The sequence below is a fragment of the Furipterus horrens genome, unplaced genomic scaffold (genome assembly GCF_987537825.1).
Source record: "Furipterus horrens unplaced genomic scaffold, mFurHor1.1.pri manual_scaffold_1, whole genome shotgun sequence".
Lineage (NCBI taxonomy): Eukaryota > Metazoa > Chordata > Mammalia > Chiroptera > Furipteridae > Furipterus > Furipterus horrens.
In genome coordinates, this window is record NW_028327171.1 from 30,922,717 (window position 1) to 30,943,430 (window position 20,714).

The window sequence follows — 20,714 nt, forward strand, 5'->3', positions numbered from 1 at the left end:
TGCCAAGTATGACTCGGCCCTCAAAATTACACTCTTACTGATGACATAATTATTTAAAATGTAATTGGACAATTAAATATTACTTTAAATGTAATAATGTTATAGTCTATGGTAGGTTCTACAGGCACAATTATAACTGTTATGTTTTTAATCACTAAATTTTACTAATATAACCTGCAATATAGATTATTTGACACATGGTATGTCATTTGAAAGAAAGAGTCCTTAAACTTATAATTTTACTAACATTTATTAGTCTGCAAAACCTTAAAATATCAGACACATTAATAGTGAACATCTGCAATAAATGGAAGAGTAATCACTTGGTTACTTTTTTCAGTTGTTAACTTTTTTCTGTTTGTTTTGGGTACGACATGTACAAAGTTATGAACAAATGATTCTTCAGTGCTCTTTGGCCGCGGCAGTGCGATAACAAGTTGCTTTGTCAAGAGAATTCCTCTTCCTCCTCATCTGTGCTGCTCTCAGGAAGAGTCAGGAAAGACCGAATTTCAGTATCTTTTTCAGAAGAACTGGAAATACATTAAAAGATCAATACACAATATACAGAACCAGGTTTCAACTCTCCATTTATCTTCTGATCAATACTACATATGTAGAAGTCACTGGAGGCAGGCAGCTGTGAGGGGGCTGCCTCAGACCGGGGCCGTAATTTTCAACGTGCACAATATACCAAGCCTCCTTTTAATGAGAAATTCTCATCATTCCCTCTCCCCAAAGAAATGCAGCCATAGTGCTACCAAAGAGAGACGATTTTACAATCTCTGATCTTGTCTTTCACTGATGATTCAGAAGGCACTTCAGACACTGGCTGAGCCTCAGGGTCATCATTAAGGACATTCATCATTACATTGACTGTTTAATAGAATCCCAATGAATAGACTGCCAGATAAATCACCTCTTTTGTGTACAGTAAATTAGGACTATGTGGATAGCCAGTCAAGATATGCCAAATCCAGAATTAATGACAACAATTATTAGGTTATTTTATTTTGTTGCATTTTTTTGTGGAGAGGAAGTTCTATTGGAAGCTCTAGTGTGCAGGGTCCTAGAGTTTGAGAAAAAAAGGTAGAGTGGGGAACAGAGGAGAGCCTCCACAATTCAGATGTTTTGGTTTAAGTTGTTTAGATTGTCAGCCCAGGTATGCCACTAAAGAATGTAAAATATCTGTGTAAGATTCCATGATGGATATAAGCATTCTTTGCTTCTTTTTTCACGTCCAACACAGGCTAAATCAGCAGAGCCTATACTTTCACCTGTGATCCAGTATAGACTTAACTGTGATAAAAAAGAGTTTTACTGGTAATGACTTTTACATGACAGTCTTAATTTTAAAGCAATTTTTTATTCTGTTAATGTGTTCCCCTTACATTTTTGGTATTAAGTATCCTTTCTTTTATGAAATAATAGTGACAGTAAGTGGTAGGTTTAGTTACTTTGTTTTTAATGACTTTAGGGAAAAAAATAGCAACTTTATATTGACCCCTTTTAAAAATAAATTTTATGTAGTGTTAGAAATACAAAAATCCAAGAACTTTAGCTAAATGATTTCTTCCTTGAGAAGAAAAGAGAGTAGCATTCTTGATTTCCTTTTAATGAAATATTAGACTTCAAATCAGTCAAAGGAATTTAAAATCAAGGGACTTTTATTTACATTTACCATAATAAATCCTCCTGCTCTTTCAAGGAATTCTAGTATGTCAATAGGAGAGTGACATGATAAAATACTTTTCTTAAGCATTTATTAGTATAACCTATATTCTTTATAAATTGATCACCATTCCTAAAAGTTATTACCTTATGTGATAAAAGAATGAAATGATAACAAATTAACACCCTGGACTCAATTTCAAGAAATAAACCTCTCAATATTTTATTCTAAAAACCTGATTCACTTTGAGTAAGATTCTATTAATGCAAAGTGTTAAAAAATTTAAGTTAATCAATGAAAGTAATGCAATTGCTTTTCAACTTAAAAAGGAATGCTGAAGGATTATTAAATTCATTTAAAAGTTTTTATGACATGTTTTGCAGCTGAGAGTTACCTCTTCAAATTATTGTAATACCTTAATTAGCCTTTTACTAAGTCATGATAATAGGTCAGCAAAGAACACAAACATTTTATAAGAAATGGCCATATAAAGTACACACATGAGAACAATCTTTCTTTACATAGTAAAGAGAATTAGTTGAGGTTTGTCAAAATTGCTACTAAGCATTATGTTCACATATAATCTACAGATTTAACCTACCTTAGTTCCTCAATTCCATGGGGGCCCCTTGCACATGAAGTCTTAAAGAAATCTAGGGTAGGCTGACTTATATTAAGCAAATTGTAGTTGAAGGCTGGTGGATCTTCTGAGGTTAGGCTGTAAAGTTCTTCTCCAGGATCTGAAATATTTTATTTCATGAATTGTCAACACATAAATTCAAGAAACAAATGCACAGCATATGGCTCAGAAAGTTTACCCAGAGTTAAACAATAAGTCGTCGTCGTCGGCAGCCGTCCGTCTCGAGAGACGATGGTGTAGCTTAAGAGTCCATCTGCACCGCCGAGAATGGCTGTGCAGTCCGACTCGGGAGTGACATGGTATCTGTCTCCTCCCGTGTTGAATCGACATCTTAAGATGACGCTGAAGCTACAGAGCCTGGGCAGGGTAATATGGAGGGTCTGCTGTTGCCCATGCAGCAGACCCCCCCTCTCTTCGCAGCTGAAGGGTCCAAGGGAAAGACGGAGTCGATACAGCTTGGCTTCAGGTGCGCCGCAGGAGTTGCCGGTGTTGATCACAACATCAAACCGCCTTAGGGACTCCGGCTCCAGATTTTCTGTCGGGGTTTACTCCCTTAGCCTTTCCCCTGAAGAGGTATGCCGCAAGGCAGCGGAGGTTTTTTGGAGTCAGAGTTTTCCTTCTCTGATGTACCCTGACTGGAAGATCGAACCAGCGACACTTAGCTCGCAGGCCGACGCTCAATCCACTGAGCTAAACCAGCCAGGGTAAACAATAAGTAATATAAAGGATATTAGAGATTTTTAATCATCTCTTCATTTTCTAATGTCTGTGGGATGGGTAGAGTATGAGGTAAATTTGTTTTGAGATTCCAAGTTACTTTAACCATATTGATTTTTTTAGCAAATTATCCAATTACATTTTTCAGCTTAATTAGTTATATTTGGCATGTAACATTGTTTAAGTTTAAGGCATACAGTGTGTTGATTTGAAACAATTATATATTGCAAAATGATGACCACCTTAGTGTTAGCTAACATCTTCATCACATCACATAAATGCCATTTCTTTTGTGGGGAGAACATTTAAGATCTACTCTCTCAGTAACTTTCAAGTATATAATACAGCAATATTAATTATAATCACCACTTGTACATAAGATCTTCAGAACTTCTTCATCTTATAACTGGAGGCTTGTACTCTTTGATCAACCTCTCCCAGTTTTTTCATGCCCAAGCCCCTGGCAACCACCATTCTAATCTGTTTCAATGAGTTTGGTTTTTTCAGATTCCATATGTAAGTGTTATTATAACATTTGTCTCTTTCCGTCTGACTTATTTCACACAGCCATATTGATTTTCCAATATACTTTATACTTAAGAAAAATGTCAAATGTCCTGAGAATTCATAAAATTACAAGGAAAGACAAGTGATCCTCTTAAAGTTAGAATATTGTGCAACACTTCAACTTGTCTGAATGTTAAACACTTTATTATTTCTATTTGTCTTCCAAGAAGTAAAAGCTTTACCTCCATATAGTCTAAAACAAAGCTTAGTCTTGTAAAGTTGCCCTTTGTGTTTGTTTTGGTTTGGTTTGGTTTTGGTTTCCTTGGTTTGTTTTGGAAGATAATAAGCATTTGTATGTGAAAGAGGGAGAAGCCTTAAATCATCTCCCCTTTCATAAAGCTGGCCTATGATTCAGCCTAGGTGGGAAAAAGTCATGCAAGTTAAATGAGCAAATGTATAAGTAAACATATTTTCATATAACTACCAAAAAATCAACTATAAAAATAAATGCTTAGTATACTAGAAAGGCCATAATGCCTTCTTTTTGTCATTGATACAATTCTAAGAGTCATCTAACTTGTATAGAAGGTTATGATTACTTTTAAAATTGTTAAAATTACTGGGTGCTATTCTTCTCTTCATTCTGACGAAAGTGACAAGGAAACATCCTCCTAATCAGAACAACCAAACACCAAACTACAGTGTATTATGCACTTGACTGAAGAAATTTTTTTTTGGGGGGGGGTTATTTAGTATTACTTTAAAGTTTTTGAGTAAGCAGATTCCCCTACTGAAAGTAACTTAGATTATTTCTGCGGTAAGATAAACCTCAGTACATGTATAACTGGAAGTGTCCCCCAAATTATTTAGCCCATTGATTTTCATATTATGCTACATGGAGAAATTCAGTAGGCTTAGGATGATTGCTAAAGCAATCAGGCACCTATATAAGATTAATTTGGAGGGAAAACAAAAGATTTTTTTAGTTAAAATTTTTGTTCCATCTCCTCTTGATGGAGACTAGGAAATTAGGGGCTCACAGGGGGCTGGCACCTTGTTGAAATTCACACAACCACATGGTCAAAGAACTGAAATTAGACTTGAGCTCTTTTCGCTCACCAATAGCATAAACCACCATGTTCCAGAATAATTCTCTAACTTTAGGTTCTCTCAGTTTTCCACAAGGTATGCAAGGCACCTCTATATGCCTCAGGGTAGGAAATGGTACCTGTGGGAAAACAGTCAATTCAGGATTTGGAATTGGTAGGATTATAGTACTAAAACTCAATAGTGATGCTTAGATTTAAAGAATACCACCAGAAAAGGTATTCAGCCTGTGTTAGGCAGTTGAGTCCTAATTGAATAAACACAAGGCTAATTCCAATTGTGCAAATAGAATGGGCCTGTTTATGTATAATTGCTCATTCTCAGAATTATATTTCTGAATACCTTGCCAAGTTAACAGGAGCAAAGATGACATTTCTTGATTTTTTACTGCACGAAAAAATAAAACTGCTAACAAAAGCACTATTGCACGTTAGTGTTAAAGCTAAAAGGTCAGTTGTATAAAATCCAAGTCTCCTGATATTCTAATACAGAACAAGAGTAAACAGGATGATTTATATTTAAATTTTACTTTATAACTGTCAGGTCACCTGATTGCTGAGAAATGGATTGAATTAAATCTTTTCTACCCCTGGCTGGTTTAGCTCAGTGGATTGAGCGTCGGCCTGCGAGCTAAGTGTCGCTGGTTCGATCTTCCAGTCAGGGTACATCAGAGAAGGAAAACTCTGACTCCAAAAAACCTCCGCTGCCTTGCGGCATACCTCTTCAGAGGAAAGGCTAAGGGAGTAAACCCCGACAGAAAATCCGGAGCCGGAGTCCCTAAGGCGGTTTGATGTTGTAGTCAACACCGGCAACTCCTGCGGCGCACCTGAACCCAAGCTGTATCGACTCCGTCTTTCCCTTGGACCTTTCAGCTGCGAAGAGAGGGGGGGTCTGCTGCATGGGCAACAGCAGACCCTCCATATTACCCTGCCCAGGCTCTGTAGCTTCAGCGTCATCGCAAGATGTCGATTCAACACGGGAGGAGGCAGATACTATGTCACTCCCGAGTCGGACTGCACAGCCATTCTCGGCGGTGCAGATAGACTCTTAAGAAGCTACACCATCGTCTCTCGAGACGGACGGCTGCCGACGACGACAGCATGAACTCAAGCTAACTATGATCCTCAAAGCAGTCTAGAAGAAAACATCGTTTTAGAATAGAAACAGATTTTAGTTTTCTTTTAAATAAAATGTAGACTTACTAAGAGCATCTTACCTTACTGTATAGAAATAACACCACCCAAGCTTCCTTACATAATTTGACATTTTTTCCAGGACTTACTATGTGCTAGGCACTGCTGAATTTGTGTGTGTGTCTGTGTCTGTGTGCACGTACACGTGTGTTTGTTTTCTACTTCAAATCCCCAGTGGCTTGCCAGGACTCTTAGAATGACATCCAAACTCCTTATTGTTGAGAGAAATAAATACATTATGTTTAATATATTATTAAACATGATATTTCATACATATTTGAATTCAACCACTGGACCATTTTATGATAGGGCCTATTACTATGCCCATCTTTTATACATGGAAACTGATGCAAAGCGAGATTAAGAAAGTAATTTGCTCAGCGTCACAAAGCTAGGAAGTGGTGTTTCAGAACCAGCTCCCCTTTCACATCCGCCTGCCCCAGAGCCTGGCTTTCATCGCCTTGCTTTGCTGCCCTTATCTCCTGATTCAGCAGGAAGCTGTGTCTGCACACACACATTCCCTGCTGTGCCCACCTCACCTACTTCTGAAATGGCTCTAATATCAGCCACAGCAACCTGGGTCAAAGAAGAAATACTTTAGTTAATGTAGCCATTTTCTGTCTTTTCTTCTCTCAGCTCCTTTGCAAAGCTGTTTTCCACAGAACTTAGTAGAAGTGGATGCATCCTAAAGCTAACAGAAAACGGGTCAAGGTTAGCTGCTCACAAAAACGCAGCTTTCACAGGGACGTGAACACATTTACATTTGTATAAGAGTCAAATTGTGTAGCTGTGTCTGCAGGAGACTGAATCTCCAGAGTTTTACCAGAATGCATCGTAAGTAGCAAAATGTGGGTGGAATTTTTCTGCCCATTGATGCTAAACAGAATACAAAAAAGCCTTGTGCAGAATCAGTGAATTTTCTAGAATAGGGCCTGATTTCACTACAGCATCTGTCACCTCACTGGCTGTTGGGTTGATTCAGCTGATATGTCATCTTCTTACTTCCTCAGCTCCAGGAGTGTCTCAAAGTTGTGCACTCAGCCAAAGCTAATCTTCCCAGGTAAAAGGAGAGCTGTTCCTGGGCCCAGTGTGTGTAAGTGACGGCCTTCTGCTCCTGGCCCAGTTGGAAAGCCCTGCTGGCTCACAGGCTATGCCGTGTGTGCTTGCTTTCACATATAAAAAGTTATGTATTCTCATGAAAACACTCGGCTTGATGTATAAGAAAATGAGGGACACAGGGCTATGGTGAATCATGTAAGAATAAGAGTAATAAAGGCAAGGGAAAAGCTCAGTGGTTAGACACACGGCTATGAAAAGACTTGTTTATAAGTACTGTTATTTCATTTGTAAATAATGAAACATCAATCAAAATAAGAAACCCTTTATTTATTTTTTTTTATTAAAAACTGTATGGTTATCCTTTTAGATCCAGGTCAGAACAGACATGCTTCATTTTACAATTTGCCTTTAGTGGATTACCTCCCAGGAGATGTGCATTTGATTTTTGTAATTTAGAGTATAGCAAATGAATGATGGATGGACAAAGATGGACCATAAACTCTCCTCCTTCAGCTTCTAATGAAATGAATATAAAAAGCAGAAAAAATAAAATAAAATAAAATCTTAACAAGAACTAAACAAAGAAAGAAAACAAGTTCTTATGGTATATTCTGACAAGAGGCAACCACAGAAATAAACAGAAGATTTATGGAGGTGTTCCTGAGTGCTACTGCTGTCTACTTTCTCCCGCTCCCCCACTGCTAATAACAGGAAAAGGAGAGTTGTCTAAAGTACTGACATAATTGACCAATACCACACCAATCTAGAGAAAAGCAGGTGAAGAAGAAAAAGAAAACTTCCGGAATATTTTTAAAGTCTCTATACACCTACTACAAGATCTTAGCAGAGGCAAGAAAATTGCAAACATGAACCCACAGGGAGAGAACAAACCTGAAACCAGGTTCAATGGAATCTGGCATTTAATAGAACCCAAAGAAAGATAACAGAACCAGATCCTCCAGCAAAGGAGGCTGAGTTCACTGGCCCTTCATCTGTCCTCTCCAGGATGTTGAGCTAGCAGGATACAGAAGAGAGCAATATCTAACTCACAAATGTAGCTCCAAACAGAAGACTGACAGATCTCAGTACAGACAGAAAGCATTTCAGAGAAGATGTAGTTTCACTATATCAGAAAAGAAAGGTGATATGAACAAAGCCATCACAATAAGTATGAACAAGTAAGATAGAAAAAAAAAAAAAAAAGGATAGCAACCAGCTATGTACACAAACCAGAACCCAAGAATGATCAAGTAAAAGACCAATCTGGTGGTAAACAGATCAAGACCATTAGAAAACCTCCCACAAGTCTTTTGACTACAAAAGAAATAATAAAAACATTTTACAAAAAAATCTCAACATTTTAAAAAGGAGTCTCATGGATCAAATATGTCAAACATCATAAAGGAAAATATAAATGGTAACCTGTTTTTGGATTAAATTCCGTACCAGAAAAAAATTTATAATGAACATTGAAACACTTTTTAAAAATTAGATATCCACTGTGGATTAAAGAATCATGATATACCAATGTTATATTTCTTAATTTTGCTCATTGTACTACATTTACATAAGAGAATGTCCTGTTCATAAAAAAAAATGCACACTGAATTATTTTTTGGTAAAGGGCCATAATGTTTGCAGCTTCCTCTTAAATGATTCAGGAAAAAAAGGCCTACGTTTATGTGTTCTTATGTACAATAAGGGCAGAAGGTAAACAGGTAGTTAACTCAGTAAAGTGTATAAAGAAGTTCCTTGCACCATTTTTACATTCTTGCAAGTTTCCTATAAGTTTGAAATTATACCAAAGTAAAATATTACTAAAGAAAGTGAAAGCAATACCTTTAGAGAACTAATTTATTAAGTCGATCAATAAAGGATGGACGACAGCCAGCTGAAAATTGAAATTCTGACACAGAAACCACACTTGAGGGAATCACAGTAAATGCAAAGGAAAGTAAAAATGGATAAAATAGTTGAAGAAAATATAAGTAAATACACTGTACAAAGAGGATCCAACATAAACAAAATAGGTTTCTCAGCAGGAGGAAACCAAATGGAGCAGAAAGGCAATTTAAATATACAATAGTAGAAAAATTCTTTTAAAATAAAGAGGAACTTACTTTGCAGACAGAAAGAGAACCCTCTGTTTTAAGAAAGGCTGGATTACTAAAACTGAAACAAAATCTGGTTCAGTTACTGAATTTTAAGATATAGAAAAAAAATTTTAGGCATCCAGTGAGGAAAGAAGCCTGTTACATGCAAGAGAGAGGGTGAAGTAAAAGACCAAGGTGGGCTCATACTACTTCAGAGCAGAATTCAAACCCAGAAAATGATGAGTAAGTAGTACAGATTTAAGATAAAAGTGATCCAAGGACATTACCCTCAGCCCATTTGCCATTCAAATATAAAGGTAGCAGGCATCCTGAAACATGAAAGAACTCAAGAAATTGATCTACCATGAGCTCTACCTGGCGGGAAAAATTATTTGACAACCATATTTAAACAAACAAAATTTAAGGGGAAGAACTGTGCTAAGGGACTAACTAGCACCATCTTCAAGGACAGAAGACAATGGAGAACTGTACAAGTGCAAGGGAAAAAATTGAGATCTACTAAATTCATCTAGCTAACTTGCTAATTAATCATAAAGGTAAAGCACACATTCTCAAAAATTCCCTAATCAAACCTTCAAGAGAAGAATCAAAATAAAAGGCTCAAAATTGGGAAGTCAGAATAAAAATCGTGGTACTGATCATTTAATCAATATGAATTTTTATTAATAAAGAAATAAAAGTAAAATTTGAAAAAATGAAAGAATTATACTGTTACTGTTACTATAGGTAGTTAACTAGTTACTAACAAAGGGAGCAAAGGGAATTGGACATTAAGCTTAATAAACTGGAGAACATAAGCCTATTTGCTTCACCAGGAAACTACAGCTTCACTCTCCAGGGTTTATATCATTACTCCACCAAAGCGATGAACACTCCTCTCTTCACCCTTCCAGTATTAGACTGTGGGGAGGGTGCAGGGGGAGGTGCTTGACAATGGCGGTTTGTCAGTCTAGCTAGGAGGTGGAGCTATGAAGAAGTCCCTGAAAGCTTAGGAAGTTGATCTGTCATTTTGAAAAAGCACCTGGTCTAACGCAAACCCAAGCTAATATAATCGCAGGAGAACAAAAAATCAATCTCTCCCTCTCCTCTCTCTCTCTCTCTCACATGACCCTCACTTGACCCATGCATTAGCACATTCTGTCTTGCCCAGGAACACATGACCACGTGGTTCTAGTACCTTCCAGAGCCCACAGCAGACTGCAGGGGAAAAGACTAAGCTCTAAGATGAAGCATGAACTCTGGACACTGTCTTTTGTTTTGGCCTTGCTGAAGACACAGTTAGACTTTTTCCATGGCGGGATGGACAGAGGTGAAAAATTGGAAACCCAGAGGACAGCTTCTATTTCCACCCTAAGAAATCATCTTGCCACACCACAATCTCCCGTGCTGGGTCCTTGAAATATTTTCCTACAGATCTGCGGGAAAGCCTGGTCTCTATCCACAATATCATCATAACAGGGATGTATTCAACACTATCTATAATATAACGTAATTACATGTGTAAAAAATACGAAATAAATAAATTTTTATCCATTACAAGGATTCAATTATTACTGTATAAAATAAATTATGAAGTTAAAAATGGCCTCAATTGTTTACTATTTGTTTTTAGCCTTTTCCTTCATTTTTAAAGGGGTATTGATAAAAATTACAAGTTGGACATATAAAATTGCCAATATCATACTATTTCTTGTCTACCAAAAGTCAATTTCATGTAGTTCAACTTAATATTTTTGTGAAGAAAAATATATTTTTGAATTGTATAATTTTTGTTAGTCTTATTTCAATTATTTTTGTTAAATTAGGTAAATATATAACTTAAAATAAATATTATGTAGAGCATAAGTCTATTTCTTATAAAATTATTACTGCCTTTCCAACAGTCTATTCTTTCTTTTAACTATAAATTCATATATATATGCATACTTATGATATAAAAAGAGAAGTTTAAAATGATATTCATCAAATATTATTAGTGGTTGTTTTCAGAGTGGTAAGATTTTGTAGGAATTTTGACTTCGTTTTGTATTTTTTTATATTGAATTTTCCAAAAGCAAGATGTATTCTTTTGAGAAAAACAGGAAAGTCGTGATTCTTGAGTAAATATCACTAAAACAACAACAGCAGCGAACAAAAACAAGGAAGGAGCCGAGGGTGAAACATACAGGCCCGGAGTGGTTTCTGGCCTGCCCCTTCCATTTGCAGCTGGCTTCTGTCACACTGCTCACACAACTTTCTGATGAAAATTAAGATTTTTTTCCCCTTAAGTTTTGTAACTGAACCAGATCTTTGTAAATTCAAGAATATGGGTATGATTTACCAGGCTACGTTCATCAGGGTTCAGGAAGTAGAATGCACAGATATAATTTCTCCTCAAACTGGTGTGCCAAGCAGCAGCGTTCGTATCAACTGGGTACTTGTTAGACGTGCAGAATCTGGGCCCCATCCAGATGTACTGAGACTTAATCTGCATTTTAACAAGATCCCTGGAGGCTTTCTATATATGGTGAAGCTTAAGAAATGCTGCTTTAAAAGATCTAACAGCTTAATTCTCTAACAAGGATGTTGGGCAGCAGTTTTCAAAAAGCTATAGAGATTAGCCACTCAGTGGGTTTGCAGATAGGAGAAAAAAATTTTTTTTCTGTCCACATGAAGTTTCCTATGAAATACAATTTAATTGTGTACTATGGGACCTAAGGGGGACTATCTCTTGCATGGCTGGCATCCACACATAATATTTTCAGGGTGACCTCGAGGGATATCCAAGAAAACAGAAACAAAAGTTGCTGGTTAAAAGAGAAAAAGAGAAAGCCTTTTAGGTTTGCTGGCTTGCTTTCTTGGAGCAAGCATGCTATGAAGAATCAGGCAGAAGGCAGTTAACATTGTCTACAGTGAAAATAAAAATAAAAAAACATATTACCTGCAAGATTTTTCAGCACATTTGATTCCTTTTCCACACTATCTAAGAAAGGCTCATTGTGATCAGTAATATGAATGTGTTCCATTTCTGAAATTTCAGAAGCATCTCTAGATAATAACTGAAAAGGGGCATTTTTTGGTGGAGAATGAGAGAAGGAAAGACAGCTGGAGCTTCTTTTAACAGAGTTAGAAAGTGGTGAATTTGCTGTTGAAGGTCTCTGTGATATCTGGCCTAAAATGAAAAATATTTTTTTTTAAATCAGCTGCTTTTTAAATTCTGAATGAGTGCTTAAATATTCAGAATACCAGCCCCCAAAACTCTGAGTAGTTAAGTCATGCAAAGGAGTTTATGAAAAATCAAATTTTAGATTATCATCCATACTTTACCACAAGTTGCTAATCCAAAATTAGTTTACCTGCATCATAAAGAACACTACTGGGCTATTTTTCCATACTTTTTCAACATTCAGAAAAAGATAAATTTTTTTTTTCAAACTTATTGTAATTTTTGTATCTGTATAGTTTCCTCTACTTAGATTTATTTATTTTCTTGTTGTTCTATTACAGTTGTCCCATTTTTCCCCATTGCTCTCCCCTGCCCTACCCACCTCCCCTCTCCCAGTCAATCCCCACCTTGTTGTTGCTTAAAGGTAAAGGTAAAATAATTTAAATATTAACTAAAGCAAAACATCTGCAAATAAAGTCAATTCCAGACCAATTGAACACTCAGTCTTATAATCCATCCCACAGCCAACTGCTATGCCATGTTCCTTAAATTCTAGGACATTACCACAGTGTACCTTGTAAGAGAAAAAAAAAAACACATAGAACAAATGTGGTGTCACTTCCTAATGAAACAATGTTACCTGATAGCCTGTTATATATTGTTATATTAGAAAAAATAGAGACACAATAGGTTAGCATACATATTTTTTAAAAAACATAGATTTTAAAGATTGAGATCACATCTCTAATTTTCCTAAATATGAGTTGACTCTGCTGCTTTATAGGGCAATTTAGTGGAAAAGTTCCAGAAGCACAAATCTAAATCAGGTTATTACTGTGTCTACTAGGGCAGTCACACCCTTTGAAATATATTAGAGGTTGATGTAGTTGGTTTCATAGTAAGAAAAATACTCCCCTCTAATTTCATACTAATACAACATAATTAACTTACAGTTTGGCATTGTTACAAGATTCTTTAATAAAGGGATTTTTCAAGGTACAAATTTGGAAATGCAGAGCACAGTTAGTTTTAAATGTGCTGATTCATTGTTCTGATTTAGATAAATATATTTATGTTAAGTGTAAGTGATTTATATTATAAATAAGCTTGTATTCCCTTAACAGAAATTGATGTTGTGTAAAATATTAAATTCTTTGGAGAACTGCTATTGCCATTATCATAAAAAATTATGATTTGACAGAATATATGCTGAATAGCATTATGCCAGTATATTGCCTGAAAGAAAAATATAAAATTCAAAAGAGTTCTTCAGAATTTTAGGCAGTTGTCATGTATTAAACATTTACTGACTATTGAGTTATTCTTTTTTAAACTTTAAAGATCTACTTTGAATGTAGCCAGTACCGTAAAAAGAATATCTGTGCAGTATGTAATTATTTAAGCAATTAAAACTGACTAAGGTAAGTCCCAAAGGGCAGCAATTTTAATGAATATTTCAGAAATCAATTTTGAAAACAATTTTGTTGGAATAAAATTATGAATAAATTAAAATGAGATCCTGACCTTTTGTGTCTGTTTGTGTTCAGAGACAATTCTGAAGAAAAATAACTGACAAAAATTGTGTTTCTGTTTTAAGAAAAATAAATGTAAATATCCCTAAGAATTGTTTTAATTATTTTACTGACAAGAATTCGGAAATGATTTCCCCTTTTACTTGTAGTATGTAAAGAATCACTATTTTATTCATAGCCATCCAGAAAAGCAAATTGGTCATTCCTGCATAATGAAGCAGTAATAGGAACAGTAATAAAAGCACAGGTCAATGAGTGGAACAGCAATTTACTTGTATAAATGGAAAGTTCTAGATGCATGCAAAAAATCATACCCTTCAACCTGTATTATGCTAGGTCTCAGTCGAGTAAAATTTAAAGGGATTTAGAACTCAGTAAAATAAAACAAAAGGATGTTATTAGCAAAAACAAGACTTCTGCCAACACAGATAAATACAAGGTGAGAAAATTTTAACATAATATTGATGTCCTTCAGAAAATTCAGGAGAGTTCAAATACTGGCTGAACTCTTATAACAACATCTGGTTGCCACAGTATTTGAGGTTAATTGATTCCAATTGAAAATAAATAAATAAAAATACACCAGAGATCATCAGACTTATGCTTCACATACACCAAAGAGACAGACCATCTTTCTTGATAAAAATATATTCAAAAAGCAGTGTAGAGTAACCAACATGCAGAAAGAGACAGAAGATACTCCAATTTGGCCCTTGATTTTACACATGTATTTTATGCATGTGGGTGAGTATGCCATTCTCTCTGTTTAATGTATAAGCTTATTCAATGTCATTTCCAGTGTTAAGATCTGAGACATAGTTAAGGCTGGTATTAATTAAAAATGCCACTATTGTGGGGATCATTCCATACCTTTTCAAAAGTCCAGTTTTTAGATTATAAATGCAAGAAATTATTTTAGGACTAATTTGTGCTATCGTTGGCAATGTAATCTTGGGAAATTATATATTAACACTGATCACAGTTATATTCCAAATATAACACAAGTAACTGTCCTTGGTATTAGCTAAAGAATATATGTTCTGTGGCTATTAATGAAACCATGCCAAATAATGGAAAGTTAAAATAGAAAGGTGTCTTTGTGTTATATTACTGGTCACGGTAATGCTAATAAGTATATGGAAATATGAATCACTCAGTGGATAGTATTCTATACAACAGCAGTTATTGTTGCTATTCTGATTATAAACAGAATTGAAGCATAATCAGGGCAACATGCTTCTTGCACAGTGTTTCAATAACAAATTTCATTCTGATCAAAGGGTCAATATTTTATTCTTAAATAAAGGTAGTAAAACATTATTGCCTATTGATATTCTTGCTCAACTGTGTAAATTACTAAAAATTTGTATATAAGAAATAGGAATGTATTTTCTAAGAGTTCTTGAAACACACATGGAAATTTTATATGGGGTATGGTTTAATGGAAAAAATGCTAAACTGGGAAGAAAGAACCTTATTGTCTAGTCTCCCTGAATTAGAAATCAGGTGGTGATCTGAGACATGAAAATTCATATCTCACCAGTAAAAGTAAGAAGTTGAAAGAATGGTGTCTTAAATCCTCTCCATCTCTGAGAACTTATCTAAGTTTACACCCAATTCAATCCAATTACAAAATCATTTGTCAAATCTTAAAATTTCCAGGCACTGTGTCAGGACCCAGATATTGAAAAGTGTATGGGACGTTACGTTATCTCCATCCACATGTCACACCGCAGACTAACACACAGTCCTGCTCTCCAGGGACTCATTCAGAAACACTTCCTAAGTGCTTACACTGTTCCGTCCTGTTCTGTCACTGAGGAAGCACCAATTAACAGGATAGGCTAGGTTCTTGCTTTTCTTCCAACTACGGGTGGGGTAAGGATAAAACAAACAAGTAAATGAAAATAATTTTATTTAGTGATAGGTTCTATGAGAAAGATAAGAGAAGGTAAATGTGATTCAGGAAATAAAGATACAAGCATTAAATAGATGGGGTGATCTCGGAAAACCTCTCTCTAAGGAGGTAGTACCTGGGTGGAGGCTGAATAATGGAAAAGAATAAATCGTATGAAAAAGAGAACAAAGATGGATATGAAGGCTTCAGGCCATCCTGGATCAGAGGGAAGAGCAAATTTCAAAGCTAAGAAGTCAGGTATGTGTGTGGCCTGGCTACAAGCAGAAAGCAAGCCAGTGGGGCTGCCATGTGGGAGAAGCTGCAGTCAGGAAAGACGGGCAGGGCCAGCCTGGTGCTGCTGTGTGATGCACAGTAAGGAACACGATTGTTTCCATCTTCTCTAAGAAACTACGGGATGCTTTTTAGCAGACTGACATGATGCAATCTATGGCTTAAGTTTATGGAAAATATGATTCATTCCCTATACATTATAAACAATTTTATGACAACAAATATGAATAATTTATTCAATGGCTATAAATACTATAATTTGATGGAAATTAATCATAGTTTCGTGGAAAGGTAAAAGTAGATTTTGGAGAGACAAGAAAGAGATGATGAAGAACTGGCTTGGGTTCACCTTGAGCAGAAAAGATAGAAGTGGTTAGATTTAGGGTTAATTTTAGAGCTGAAAACAGTGGAAACTAGGGATGAATACAATGTCATGAGTAAGAGTCAAATGATTCCCAGGGTTTAGGCTTAGCAATGCTTAGATGATGGTGCCATTTATGGAGACGGAAAGGTGGGCTGGGGGAGGAGTAGGTGTAGCTTTTGGCAGGAGGTGGGTAGAATCAACGGACTTGCTGTTAAACATGTATGTATTTCATAACTATCAGGCTTTTACATTCACAAATTTTAAAAAACTCTTACAGAAAGAGGAATTCCTTCATATACTGGCATCAGTTCTGAATATAGGAGTTCCATAACTTATAGCACAGCCAGGAAATTTTTGTTTTATTTCAGGCCACAGAAATAAAGCCATTTCTGTCACATAAAGCCATTTCTCTCTGTCCCTAACTGGTAAAACTTGTAAATTCATCAAGATTCAACTGAAATGTCATTTAGTCTCTAACACCATATGTATTTGCACTTTTCAGTGGCAAAGCAGCTATTTAATCATCTCCATTCCTAAAAGACTGCATAGGTACCTACCTTTATTATAACTACTACTCATTACATGTCAGAGAAGGAAAACTCTGACTCCAAAAAACCTCCGCTGCCTTGCGGCATACCTCTTCAGGGGAAAGGCTAAGGGAGTAAACCCCGACAGAAAATCCGGAGCCGGAGTCCCTAAGGCGGTTTGACGTTGTAGTCAACACCGGCAACTCCTGCGGCGCACCTGAAGCCAAGCTGTATCGACTCCGTCTTTCCCTTGGACCCTTCAGCTGCGAAGAGAGGGGGGGTCTGCTGCATGGGCAACAGCAGACCCTCCATATTACCCTGCCCAGGCTCTGTAGCTTCAGCGTCATCACAAGATGTCGATTCAACACGGGAGGAGACAGATACCATGTCACTCCCGAGTCGGACTGCACAGCCATTCTCGGCGGTGCAGATAGACTCTTAAGAAGCTACACCATCGTCTCTCGAGACGGACGGCTGCCGACGACGACTCATTACATGTCAATCTCCAAAAGTATGTTACTCAGTCCTTTTATAAAACATATAGATGGTGTCATATCTAAGTAGAAATTTTCTCAACGTACAACTTTTTGGCCTACTATATTAGTATAACATGGAGTTATTATGCAAATATGAAGTGATAAAACAAATGCAAATTTCTGGAACTAATTTCAGCCTTAGTTAATCAGAATCTCTAGAAGTGAGGTCAAGAAAGCTACAACAGGTATCCCAGCTAACTATGCTCCCACTGACAAGTGAGAACCTCTGCACTGGACTCTCAGGTTACAGGAAGGAGGGTTTAGTTTTTTTAATATATTTTATTGATTATGCTATAACAGTTGTTTCAATATTTTCCCCTTTGCCCACCTCCACCCAGTACCCTACATTCCCTCTGGCAATTCCCCCCCTTAGTTCATGTTCATGGGTCACGCATTTAAGTTCTTTGGTTACTCCATATCCATACCCTATACTGTTCTTGACATCCCCCTGTCTATTCTGTACCTACCAATTTGTACTTCCTGAATACTGCAACTTTTCCCCCATCCTCTCCCATCCCCCTCCCAGCTGATAACCCTCCAAATGATCTCCAGATCTGTGATTCTGTTTTGTATGTTTGCTTTGATTTTTAAATTCAGTTGTTGATAATTGTGAATTTATTGTCATTTTAATGTTCATAGTTTTGATATTCTTCTTTTTCTTAAATAAGTCCCTTTAACATTTCATATAATGACTTGATGATGACTAACTCCTTTAGCTTTGCTTTGTCTGACAAGCACTTTAACTGCTCTTCCATTCTAAATAAAAGCTTTACTGGATAAAGTAATCTAGGTTGTAGGTCTTTGCTTTTCATCACTTTGAATACTCTTGGCAGTCCCTTCTAGCCTGCAAAGTTTCTTTTTCTTATGGGAACTTCTTTGTAGATAACTATCTGCTTTTCTCTTTCTGCTTTTAAGATTTTTTCTTTATATCTAACCTTTGGCATATTAATTATGTTGTATCTGGTTGTGGTCCTCTTTGGGTCCAACTTCTTTGCTAGTCTTTGTGCTCTCCTGGACTTATATGTCCATTTCCTTCACCAAATTAAGGAGGTTTTCTTCCATTATTTTTTCAAATAAGTTTTCAATTTCTTGCTCTTCCTCTTCTCTTTCTGGCACCCCTATGATTCAGATATTAGAATGCTTGAAGTTGTCCCAGAGGCTCCTTAGGTTATTCTTGCTTTTTTTTTTTTTTAATTCTTTTTTCTTCTTGCTATTCTGATTGCTTTTTTTTCTTTCTTGTGTTGCAAATGATTGATTTGATCCTCAGCTTCATCCACTCCCTGTTGGTTCCCTATAAATTTTTCATTATTTCACTTAGTGTAACATTCATTTCTTCCCGGGTCTTTTTATGCTGTTGAAGTACCCAGTGAGTTCCTTGAGCATCCTAATAACTAGTGTTTTTAATTCTGCATCTGAGAGATTGCTTATCTCTATTTTGGTTAGTTCTAATTCTGGAATTTTGTTCTGTTCCTTCATCTAGGCCATGTTTTTTTGTCCCCTCATTTTGGCAGCCTCCCTGTATTTGTTTCTGTGTATTAGGTAGAGTTGCTTTGACTCCCTGTCTTAGTAGTATGGCCAATTGTAGAAAAGTGCACCAACAAGTTGGATGGGGCAGAGCCTTAGGTAATCGCCAGGGCAGGGAAACCCATGTGAACCAGGTTGAAGGAATGTCAGATATGGTGTTGCCTCTCTCTGGCTCTGTGCGGGGGAGGGCTCAGTAAGGGCTCAATGTCACTGCCTGGCCTCTGGAGGAAGTTGTCCCCCAGCACTCTCACTGATGGCAGATACTTCCATTTCTTCCCGTGTGCCACTGGTGCCCTTCCAGCTTCTGCTATGGTACTGGAGCCCAGAGGGAGTGAGTCTGCAAATCTTTTAAGAGGAGAATCCTGAGGATCCCACAGTTTCTTCTGCTGCCCCACCCCCTACTGGTTTTTATAGCCAGAGGTTATGGGACTTAACTTCCAGGCACTGGAACCCTGGGCTGGGTGGTCTGGTGCGGTGCCAGGAGCCCTCCCTCCTGAGTACCCCCCCCCCGATTTTTACCCCCCACACATGGGACTGCCCTTTCTGCGCCTCCCCACCTCCTTCCGATGTGCCTCCCTATGCACCTCTGCGTCTCCTCCCCTCCTGCCCATCGAGATGAATGTGGCTTCTTTAATTCCTTGGTTGTAGGACTTCCATACAGCTCGATTTTCTGGGTGGTATCTGGTTTGTAGTCTACTTATAATTTTTGTTGTGGTTGTGAAAGGAGGCGAGCCATGTTTCCCTGTGCCTCTTGACTGGAAACACATTCACTTCAGAGGGCTTATTTATATCACTCGTGTCCAGCGATGCCTGGCCTAAAGTAGGCACTCTCATAAGTGGTTTTTATATTAAATTATTGATTTCAACTGACCATTCCAAATGGATAATTAAAGCCAATGGGCTACTTGTGTATAAATATTTATCCTATTAACAAATTTTTCACAGCATGCAAACAAATTTGTTTCCATCAATATACAGTAACTTAAAACAATTCTTTTGACTTCCTCAGAAGGAAGCCACCAGAATTTTTGAAGCTGATCTAGACTCTGATATGAGTATGGGTACCAAACAATAGAGTCAAAAAACATTTATCTAAATGGATAGTTTTTCCATTTAAATATCTCATATCTGACAGTTTCCCAATATAAATGCCTATGAAATATATCTATTTTAGCCAGGGAGCTTTAAACATAGGATTTAGGGCAAGAGAGACATATAAATCATACACATCTGCACAAATCATATATAATTAAATTTATGGCTTGAAGATGGCCTTCAAACAAAGTCAAATCGCTCCCTTCCCAAGTGTCCCTCCTAAACCCATCTGGGAACACTACTTACACATCCTTTTCTCCTCCAGCCCAGCATAGTGCTAACATATTCAACATATGTGTGTTGAATTGCCTCAACTCCTCAGTCATCTACTGCAAATTCATATGCAATTCAGCATAAAGGAAACCTACTTTAGTAGGTACTATTAGGTAACAGTAATGACCCATATTCTCACTAGGAAAATATTACAACAAAGATTCAACGTGTCAGAAGTGTTATCCTACAGAAAGAGTGTGTAATTATTTTGTTTGGAGCGAATGAATTAAATCAAGATCCCGGGGTTAACACTCAGCATTAGCGTTGGAATGGAGGTGTCTCACTGACGCCTACCAGCGGTAAGCTTAGGTTATGCCATTATCTTATCCTCACATAAACCAAGCGGAGGGGTATGCAAAACTTAGGATAAATACACTTTTTCTCTAAGTGTAATGCAACCGAGTAGATAAGGATTGTTCAAAACATACACCATATCTTGAACTACATTTTACAAATTTTATGCTTTAATACATTGCTACAGAAAATAACGAAGAAGGTAACTCAGGATTTTTTGAAAGGAATAA

At 36.8% G+C, this 20,714-nt stretch overlaps 1 protein-coding gene across 1 annotated transcript in view; it reads right to left on the bottom strand.

The window, feature by feature from the left end:
• Positions 1-284: 284 nt before the first annotated feature.
• ZBBX (zinc finger B-box domain containing) overlaps positions 285-20,714 on the bottom strand; it is a 103,598-nt gene continuing 83,168 nt past the window's right edge. Inside the window, 4 exon segments of the mRNA XM_090285909.1 lie at positions 285-449; positions 452-530; positions 2,271-2,409; positions 11,927-12,157. Of these exon segments, the coding sequence (XP_090142035.1) occupies positions 285-449; positions 452-530; positions 2,271-2,409; positions 11,927-12,157 (614 nt within the window).